General features: G+C 35.7%; 1 protein-coding gene across 34 annotated transcripts in view; it reads left to right on the forward strand.

Moving 5' to 3' along the window:
- The window catches only part of LOC6523744 (twitchin), a 50,807-nt gene extending 43,581 nt beyond the window's left edge, over window positions 1-7,226 (forward strand). For 32 of the 34 annotated variants that reach the window (XM_015191412.3, XM_015191405.3, XM_015191409.3 and 29 more), the window contains 8 exons: window positions 26-1,004; window positions 1,129-1,470; window positions 2,299-3,341; window positions 4,050-4,106; window positions 5,114-5,214; window positions 5,267-5,405; window positions 5,476-5,778; window positions 6,046-7,226. In XM_015191412.3, coding sequence (XP_015046898.1) covers window positions 26-1,004; window positions 1,129-1,470; window positions 2,299-3,341; window positions 4,050-4,106; window positions 5,114-5,214; window positions 5,267-5,405; window positions 5,476-5,778; window positions 6,046-6,680 — 3,599 coding nt within the window. In that variant the 3' untranslated portion in view covers window positions 6,681-7,226. The remainder of the gene's footprint in view (window positions 1-25; window positions 1,005-1,128; window positions 1,471-2,298; window positions 3,342-4,049; window positions 4,107-5,113; window positions 5,215-5,266; window positions 5,406-5,475; window positions 5,779-6,045) is intronic. The other 2 variants (XM_015191421.2, XM_015191417.2) reach the window with 1 other exon arrangement.
- Window positions 7,227-10,758: the final 3,532 nt, after the last annotated feature.

Consider the following 10,758-nt stretch of genomic DNA (forward strand, 5'->3'; position numbering starts at 1 on the left):
ATTTGAATATTTTTAAACTTCTTAGCTGCTCCAAAATTAAACGTTCCACCAAGATTTAGAGACACTGCTTACTTTGATAAGGGTGAAAATGTTGTAATTAAAATTCCCTTTACTGGTTTCCCAAAACCACGTATACATTGGGTTAGGGACGGTGAAAATATTGAATCCGGTGGTCACTACACTGTGGAAGTTAAGGAACGACATGCTGTTCTTATCATTCGAGATGGATCGCACTTGGACTCGGGACCTTATAGAATTACAGCGGAAAACGAACTTGGTTCGGATACAGCTATAATACAAGTGCAAATTAGTGATCGTCCAGATCCTCCACGATTCCCCTTAATTGAAAGTATTGGCACAGATTCGTTGTCTCTTAGCTGGAAATCTCCTATATGGGACGGTGGCAGCGACATAACGAATTACTACGTAGAGCGTCGGGAGCACCCATTATCTTCGTGGATACGTGTCGGAAATACTAGGTTTACGTCTATGGCAGTCAGCGGCTTGACTCCAGGAAAAGAGTACGATTTCCGCATATTTGCTGATAATGTATATGGACGGTCTGACTCTTCCGACACTAGCACTCTGATCAAGACTAAGGAGTCTATTAGAAAGAAACCGATTGAACGTAAGTGGGAAATTGATGCAAATGGGCGGAAACTACGTGGAAAAGCAGATGGACCAGTTAAAGATTACGATTCATATGTGTTTGACATTTATTCCAAGTTCGTTCCGCAACCCGTGGAAATATCTCAGCAAAGTGTATATGATAGGTATGATATCCTTGAGGAAATCGGAACAGGTGCATTCGGAGTAGTACATCGCTGTCGCGAGAGAAGCACTGGAAATATTTTTGCTGCCAAGTTTATTCCAGTATCGCATTCGGTTGAGAAAGACTTGATACGCCGAGAAATAGATATAATGAATCAATTGCACCATCAGAAGCTTATCAACTTGCACGATGCTTTCGAAGACGACGATGAAATGATCCTAATACTGGAATTGTAAGTAACACCCAAAATATACTTATATTATTATTATTATTATTATTATTATTATTATTATTATTATTATTATTATTATTATTATTATTATTATTATTATTATTATTATCTAATCTTATTTTAGCTTATCCGGTGGAGAATTATTTGAACGCATTACTGCTGAAGGTTATGTAATGACGGAAGCTGAAGTTATAAACTATATGAGACAAATTTGCGAGGGCATTAGGCATATGCACGAACAAAATATTATCCACTTGGACATAAAACCAGAGAATATAATGTGCCAAACTCGTTCAAGCACTAATGTTAAACTTATCGACTTTGGACTAGCAACGCGCCTTGATCCAAATGAAGTTGTTAAAATTACAACAGGAACGGCTGAGTTCGCAGCACCGGAGATCGTAAACAGGGAGCCAGTCGGCTTCTACACTGATATGTGGGCTACTGGAGTACTATCCTATGTTCTGTAAGGTTCTATTTCTTTCGTAATTTTTTCAATGTTACTACATAAAACAATACACTCAAAGCTTATATGTCCTGACAGGTGTGCCCAATACAGTAAGCTATTGGAATTATCTACAGGAAAAAGTTGGTTATTTAATTTTAATCTTGGTACATATTGTATTTATTCGGCATAAGATATATAGATTTCAGCCAGAAGTCTAACGCACTAATGGAGACATTGGCGACCATATAAAATACATATTCTTGATTAGTATTGCCCAAATCGATATAGACTTGTCCGTCCGTCCAATTACCTACAGGAAAAAGTAGCTTGTTTAATCTTAATCTTGGTACAATATAAATACCAGAAGGTATATAGATTTTAGTCAGAAGCTTCAGACATTTGCCACCATGCAAAATATATATTCTTGATTAGTATTACCCAATTTTATGAATTTTTACGCAAACCAGTCTCTCACTTTTTTAAGCTATAAGTTTGCAATAAGTTTGCAATAGTCGTCCCTCTTAAAGTAAAGGGTATTTCAGATTCGTGTAAAAATTCCTAACAGGTAGAAGAAAGAGTCACTTGGGTCATGTCCGTCTGTCTGTCAGCCCGTATGAACGCTGAGACTTCGTGAACTATAAGACCTAGAACAAGTGACGCCTACGCAGCGCAAGTTGGTTTCAAAGCCCACTAGAAGGATCATAACGGTAAAAGCTGTCTAGCTTGAACAATTAAAAATCTATAAAAGCTGAGTTAGCTCTAAGCAGTCTCATTTCCATACTTATTTTTACCCCTCGCAGGCTCGACCAAGATTAATACAATAAAATAATGTCTCTGTTGTTTTAGGTTAAGCGGATTATCACCCTTTGCTGGTGATAATGATGTTCAAACTCTCAAGAACGTAAAGGCCTGCGATTGGGATTTCGATGTAGAATCCTTTAAGTACATATCTGAAGAAGCTAAGGACTTTATTAAAAAATTGCTTGTTGGAAACAAAGAAAAGCGTATGACTGCTCACGAATGTCTTCTGCACCCGTGGCTGACGGGAGAACATTGTGCTATGAAACAGATAATCAATCGTGATCGGTATCTGGCGTATCGAGAAAAACTAAGAAGGAAATATGAAGACTTTGAGAGGTACCTGTTGCCGATTGGCCGTCTGTCTGAATACTCATCTCTAAGAAAGTTGCTAATGGAGAAATACAAGATTCATGATGCTGTTTTTGATCGGCGTCAAGCAGCGCCACGTTTTGTAATTCGTCCATCTTCACAATTTTGCTATGAGGGACAAAGCGTAAAGTTCTACTGCAGATGCGTTGCAATAGCTACCCCTACCCTCACTTGGTCACATAATAATATTGAGTTGCGACAGAGTGTCAAGTTTATGAAACGATACGTTGGAGATGATTACTACTTCATCATTAACCGAGTTAAGTTGGGCGATCGAGGAGAATATATTATTCGAGCAGAAAATCACTATGGCTCCAGAGAAGAAGTCGTCTTTCTAAATGTTCAGCCCTTACCAAAAGAACAGCCAAGGTACCGAACGGAATCAACTCCGGTGCGCAGACGTGAACCCTTGCCGTACACTTTCTGGCAGGAACAGTCCGAGACGGCGCCCAGTTTCACATTCCTTTTGCGACCCCGCGTCATGCAGGCTCGCGATACATGCAAGCTACTGTGTTGCTTAAGTGGCAAACCAGTACCTAATGTAAGGTGGTACAAGGACGGCCGAGAACTTAGCAAATACGAGTATGCGATGACTCACTCTGATGGAGTTGTCACCATGGAAATAATTGACTGTAAGCCATCCGATTCAGGAAAATACAGCTGTAAGGCAACAAACTGTCACGGAACAGACGAAACAGATTGTGTTGTGATCGTTGAAGGTAAACAAAAAACATTTATTTTGTAAGTTGTAAAACAAGGCAGGGAAACACAGGCTAAGTAAATGAATCAAATTTTTTTTTTAAGATGTGTAAATAAATTATTAATTTATTGTTATGGAAATTTTTTATATCATAGTAATTAGTAAATTACAGGTCTTCAGAGTTTTTTCTTACAAAAGTTCTTACCAGTAGGTAGAGGGGCTTTATTTTCATTTCTTTTTTCCGATATAAACCAAATGGCATTAATGACTCTTTTGTATGATGCCCAACTAGACGAAATTTTAGTATTTAGTAAATTACTTATCTTCAGAATTTTCTCTTATAATACTTTACTGATAGAGGGGCCCAATTTTCGTTTTTTCTCCGACATACAAAGAAATGACATTAAATAGACACATTGCCTACCTAAATGAGATATTTTTATCAATCGTTTGGATTTAGAAAGAAAAATTTGTTGAGAGCACTTGCGTTTCAGGATTAATGATAGGAATAGATAAAGGAATATAAGATCATAATTCATTTTGATAAATAACTAAAATCAACTTAATATTAAATTTTTAAAATTAAGATTTATATAAAATTCCATATTATAGACAGACGTGTAATCTTTAATATACTGCGAACGTTTAAGTAATCTACATACATATATGTGTATTGATGCGTTCTTACTGTTTGCTATAATACATTTTTAAATTCAATTTTTCCCAGGAGAATGGGTTACGCCTGAGCAGGCTCAACTCGCCCACAATTTCCTTTACTCAGGAGGTAAATGACAATAAAAAAAATCCAAACTAGAAATACATATTTACCGTCAGCATGCTCGTATACCTACTTAAAATTATACTCCATTAAATGTTTAAAAGAACGAAACGGATTAATAAATTCGACGGCCAAATATTTAACCGTTATAATTGTCCTTGTTTTTGCGCAGATTTTTACAGCTACACCTATTACAGCTTAATTATACTGTGAAATATAGAAGAGTAGCATTGGTGGTTTCAAAAAAAAATGTAATTGATTACGATGCACAAAATCCGAATACGGTTACACGAATTCTACGTGTTTGAACGCCAACAAAACCAAATTTAAGCATTCAAATGTATAATAAAATAAAAGCGCCCGTATATATATGTAGTTTCGTGCGTAAAACTTTGTATGCATATTTGAGTATTGAAATGTTACACACGCCCACTTATAGTTCTTTTTGGCCAATAATGCTCGCAATTTATACATCGTAATAAAGCATATTTTTTGGTTCATCAATATAATTTAAAAAAGGTCTCATTTTGAAAAACATTTTTATCAGAGCTAATATATTTTAAATAATCTTAATAAAGTGTTGTTACTAATGAATAGAGCATGATATTCATTGAGTATAAAACAAATCCTAAACTTGTACTATTTCATTAAACAACACGCAAACGAGTTCTTTACTTTGACCACGATTTTAAAATAGGACTTGCTGCTATTTTTGTAATAAAATTATATTATACATCTATCATAGATACATAAATATTCTTTTAGAGTCAATATTATTAAGATTTTTGTTAAAATCGTAGTAAATCGATTAAATGTCGTAGTAAGGAGTAGGCGTTACACGAAACTATACCTTTTTAAAATACCTTTTTAACATTGTTAAATATATATGTTAATCAGCTTAATTTAAAACAAAACATTAACACTCAGTTTTTTGTAACCATACAAACTGCAGTTACAGTAGATTTTATAAAAATTTTAATTTTAAAATGCATTGTCTCTACTTAACTAAACAGATAGGAAATACATTGAGCAGCCAATTAAGCCAGCTCCCCTCCCAATAGTAACATCACGGCAATTCACATCATCTTCAGTCAAAAGCACATCTGAGTCGCAGGTAAGTAATAAAAAAATCTTTTGATCTTTTTATATTTATTATTTTGTTATAGGCTGACAAAGCAATTGTTTCCAACTCAAACTCTTCAAGCTCGCAGAATAGCATTATAAACAAGAAAAAGTATGCATCAAATACTTTACAGGCCCCCGGAAGCCCGTCAAGGTCACGAAGTGCTACCAAAGAGCTTATACGTACGTATTTATTAAATATATATCCATATGCTCCATACAAAAATTCTGTTTTATATATATGCCATCTTAGTTCCCCCAGATGATTCATTAATGTGCAAGCCGGAATTTACGAAGCCCCTTCACGATTTAACAATTCGTGATGGAGAACAGTTGATACTAACTTGTCATGTAAAAGGTGATCCAGAGCCTCAAATCTCTTGGGCGAAAAATGGAAAGTCACTATCATCTTCTGATATTATGGATTTGAGGTATAAAAATGGCATTGCAACTTTAACCATCAATGAGGTATTTCCTGAAGACGAGGGTGTGATCACTTGTACGGCCACAAACTCTATTCGAGCCGTGGAAACTAAATGCAAACTAACAATACAGCGTAAGTAGATTTTCTCAATTATAAATATTATTTTTCTTTACCGCTTTAAGCAACTGAGTTAATAAACAATTAAACGTTTGTATTTGAGTTATATTAGTTAAATAAATTTTTTTGTTTTATATTAATTTTGCTTAAGCCAGTAACGTTGATATTCTACTTGTTGATATTCTGACACTTGATACATTTTGTAATCTTTATCTAAAAGTTTATTTCACTTAATTTTATTGTTTTGTAAAAATAAAAATAAAAATCTATTTTCTTTTCAAGCACTGGATAAGAACCTAACCAAGCGAAAAGTGAATGCCAGCGACAAAGCGCCAAAAATAGTTAGTCACTTGGAGTCGAGGTTTGTTAGGGATGGCGATGCAGTTACGTTGGCTTGTCGTATAATTGGAGCTCAACATTTTGATGTCGTATGGCTACACAATAACAAAGAGATAAAGCCGAGCAAGGATTTCCAATACACCAACGAGGCCAATATATATAGATTACAAATTGCAGAGATATTTCCGGAAGATGGCGGTACCTACACTTGCGAGGCCTTCAATGATGTAGGCGAATCCTTCAGTACCTGCACAATAAATGTAACAGTGCCAGGAGACGATTCTAAGCATCCGGCCTTTGTGAAGTTTCCCACGTCAGTTTCGGTACTTGAGGGAGAGAGTACCACATTTGAATGCGAAATAGATTCTGAGCTCCTAAATTTGGTTTGGCTGAAAGATGGCAAACCCATCGACGAAACTCTTCCACGTTTCTCTTTTACGAAGGATAACATCCGATACTTATTTGCAGTGGCTAAGTGTAATATGGACGATGTTGGTCAATACCAAGCTAAGGCGGTATCCAGGAAGGGCGAAAGTATATGTGCGTTTTCGATGAACGTTCACACAGCCGATTCCTAAGCTGCTTCGGATAGACAAATTACATTATTAGACAAAAGATAAAACCAGCACATATATTGTATACAAATATATTAAGCATATGGCAAAATTTGACTGCTCATCAAAAGTCGCATTCGTCATCAAACATCTATACTATACATAGGCGTTTATGTATATAAGTATATGTAAAGTTTATGCATTTCAACCAAATTGTCCATAATTCTGGAATATTAGATTTTTACTTGCAAGCCATTTTTCACGCATAATACGTAGAAATACTATTAATCAAAAAATAATATTTAAGAAAAAATGTATTGTAATTGAAAACCTTCATTTGTACAAATGACGATGAACTCACAGGTACTAATCGAAAATAACGAGGGCTTCGCTACTTGAGTGACTACTGGCATCCTCAACAATAAGATCCAAACCGCATTAGCCATTCAAGTAGTTGAAACTTCTACTTCTCGAACAGAATTCTGTATAACTTACGAAACATAAAGACAAATATGTAGCACGCGGGCTCTACTTGACATAAAAATAAATGTAAAGCTTTTATTATACTAATTTTAAATTATAATATTTATTGGTGTTAACATTTGATTCAGTTGGGTTTCATTTAATTTACACATTTTTGAATTCCTCACGCGGTGGAAAGGTTAAGCAATTTTATAAACGTATGTTTTATGAATTTCGAATGTTTTTTGTGGCATGTTATGAAAACGACTAATTTTTAAAAAAAAACAAGAGAGAACGCTATAGTCGAGTTCCCGACTATCTGATACCCGTTACTCAGCTAGTGTAAGTGCAAAAGACAGTTTTTGGCGGTTTGTGGGCGTTAGAGTGGGCGTGGCAAAAAATTGTTTGGCAAATCAATAGAAATTTACAAGACTAATACAAAAATGAAAAAATATCAAAACATTTTTCAAAAGTGTGGGCGTGGCAGCTTTGGGCGGTTTGTGGGCGTTAGAGTGGGCGTGGCAAAACGTTTTTTTGCAAATCGATAGAAATTTACAAGACCAATACAAAAATGAAAAAATATTAAAACATTTTTCAAAAGTGTGGGCGTAGCAGTTTTGGACGGTTTATGGGCGTTAGAGTGGGCGTGGCAGCATGATTCGACAAACTTGCGCTGCGTCTATGTCCCTGGAGTCTGTATTCCTAATCTCAACTTTCTAGCTTTTGTAGTTCCTGAGATCTCGACGTTCATACGGACGGACAGACGGACATGGCCAAATCGACTCGGCTATTGATCCTGATCAAGAATATATATACTTTATATGGTCGGAAACGCTTCCTTCTGCCTGTTACATACTTTTCAACGAATCTAGTATACCCTTTTACTCTACGAGTAACGGGTATAATTATCTGGTAATTCTAAAACCGTTAACAACTTAGAATATAATAAAAAAAAAAAACTGTATATTTATACCCGTTACTCGTACAGCAAAAGGGTATACTAGATTCATTGAAATGAATTTAACAGGTAGAAGGAATCGGTTCCGGCCATGTAAAATATGTACACTTGTAGGCACAATTATTTTGACGAAATGTTCTTTCGTGTTTCTCAGTACTCTTTGATCAGCTTGAACTAAAATTCTTGCTACTTTTATTTTTAATATGCTATTTATGAACCTTTGCGCACTCTTTGAACGCTGCTAATCAAAGAGTACTGAGGAACACAAAAGATGATTTTGTCAAAATAATTGTGCCTACCAGTGTATATTCCTGATCAGGATCAATAGTCGATGAGCCATGTCCGTCCTTATGAACGTCAATACCTCTGGAACTATAACATATATTAAGCATGCGGCTTCCGAAGACATAGACGCAGCGCAAGTTTGTTTATTCATGTTGCCAGTGCAATGAGGAGACCCTAGAGCTGTTGAAGAGCCTTAAAAATGGCAAAGCCCATGAGCCTGACGGCATCCCCAAAAGAGCACTTTTGATCGGTCCCACTCTACAGCCAAACATTTTCGCGATCCACTAAGTGCCCGAATGAAGTCGTCTTCCCAAACAGGTTAAAGGTTTAAAGACTGCTGCTCTTCCCAAAACCAGGAAAGCCACTATTGTTCTGGCCAGTATGCCACATCGTCGAAACCAGAAAGCTGGTATGCGATGGGACCGAGGGTCGGCCGCGCTAGTCGGATTTGGGGTGGAAGCCTACCTGGTGCGGAGGTACTTCTCTGAGCGTTTCCTACTCTGCGAGTCGTCCAAAGGAGTGTTTATGCTGTTCGGTTCTTGGGCCGCTACTGTGGAACGCCATATACGACTATTGGGAATTTGACCTGTTTTGTTGGCATAAATTAATATCTCGTAAACTATTTAAGATACGATTTATTTTTGGGTAGTCTTTTACACCATTACAATTATTTTGGGAAAGTGGGCGTGTCGCCGCCCCTGAACACACCACAATTCAACCTGGCTTAGAAATAACTATTTTTTTTACAAATATTTTAATTTGGGATCTAATACTTTTATGCATTGCTATTGTTGGTTATCAGTGTCTTACATCTGCGCGGCATGGAGTCCATCAAGTCCTGGCAACGTTTGGGAGGAATCTGCGCCTATGCGTCCTGCTTTAAAAGTCGGGTTGTTCTTCGACACCTAGTGTTTAATGTCACTCCACAGGTATTCGATCGGTTTTAGATTGGAAGATTGTGCTGGCCATGACATTAATAAGTGGGAGCACCTTTTGTGGGCTCCTGGCACTTATATTTTCATTCAATAGTCGTCGTCGAATGGTAGGGTTGTTGATAATATATCAAAATATCAATATATCGATATTTTTTCTGAAAATGATATATTTATATTATAATATTTTTTTGCCCAAATATCGGTATTGCGATATTTTTTTTTTTGATATTTTCCCTTCGCTCACTCTGATTTCGACGCGATACCAAGTACACAAGCACGTGATAAAATGAATATCAAATTACATAAAAATTAAAAACGGGACTGTAAAATCAAAACTATGCGAAAGAATTATAAAAAGCAGTGGAAACACTTTAAACATGTCCTCGCACCTTAAAAATAAACATTACCATGTTTTCGTAAACGTACATATGTACAAATGGCATATGTATGTATGTGTGCGTATGTTTAGATTTCAGAAAGTTCAAAATTTCACTGAAAATTTATTTTTATCTGTATTATTATCCTTATTATTATGCATTAACATTGCTGAAACGAACTTTGCGTCGATTTTCTGTATCTGTGGATTTACTTTTCCTCCCCTCTTAGCTTAATAATCAACTTTCTATCTTTCTGGGATAAGTGCTGTCTTCTACCCACTGGAACATATTTGTTTATTTTTTGTTTTTATTTATCCTTTTAAATATACTAATCAACTTAAGTAAACTCACTTTTTACAAAATATTGATCATTTCGGGACTTTTCGTTGGACAAAGCCAGACACTGCTATTTTACCGAACAGCCTAAAACTTGTGAATTTGCTCAAGAATGTAAATATAATAAGAATAACTTAAAAACTAACGGAACTTTCTTTTTTTTTTTTTCTAAACAGTCCATTTTACGAAAATTAGTTAAAATAAAGTAGCTCACGAAAAAGGCTACAAAGGGCTATTCAAAGTTGACATTTTATTTTCAAAGTTGGACGAGGACATCACTTACTTAATACACAAGTTGTTAGGTTTACACGCAAAAAATAAGCAACATATAAGTTAACGTAGCGGAACAGCGGACGAGAGAGAAGAGGATTGTTCTCTCACGAGAGAGCACAAGCAGAGTATAAAGAATAAGAAATGAAATATGTACTTAGTTCGAAGCGCAGACTCAAACGAGTTAGTCGTATAATAAAGAGCTCAGTAACTAAATTGTTAATTGGCGCTCAACGTGGTTGCAATTTAAAATAAACAGTTTTAACATTTTGAAAAAAGAGTTAAAAGTAGTAATTAATTACTAACTTAATTAATTGAGTGGCAAAAAGAACCTACATACATACAGCTGCGAAAAAAAAAATAGCACCACTTGCCCAGTAAAACTTTGAATAAGTCTCCTACCTACAATTTTGGGTTTAAAAGGATCTGAAATACCTTTTTAGAAAGGTTAAACAATTCACTTTTTAGGAAATAAAAAA

This window comes from Drosophila yakuba, chromosome 4 (genome assembly GCF_016746365.2).
Source record: "Drosophila yakuba strain Tai18E2 chromosome 4, Prin_Dyak_Tai18E2_2.1, whole genome shotgun sequence".
In the NCBI taxonomy this organism is placed as follows: Eukaryota; Metazoa; Arthropoda; class Insecta; order Diptera; family Drosophilidae; genus Drosophila; species Drosophila yakuba.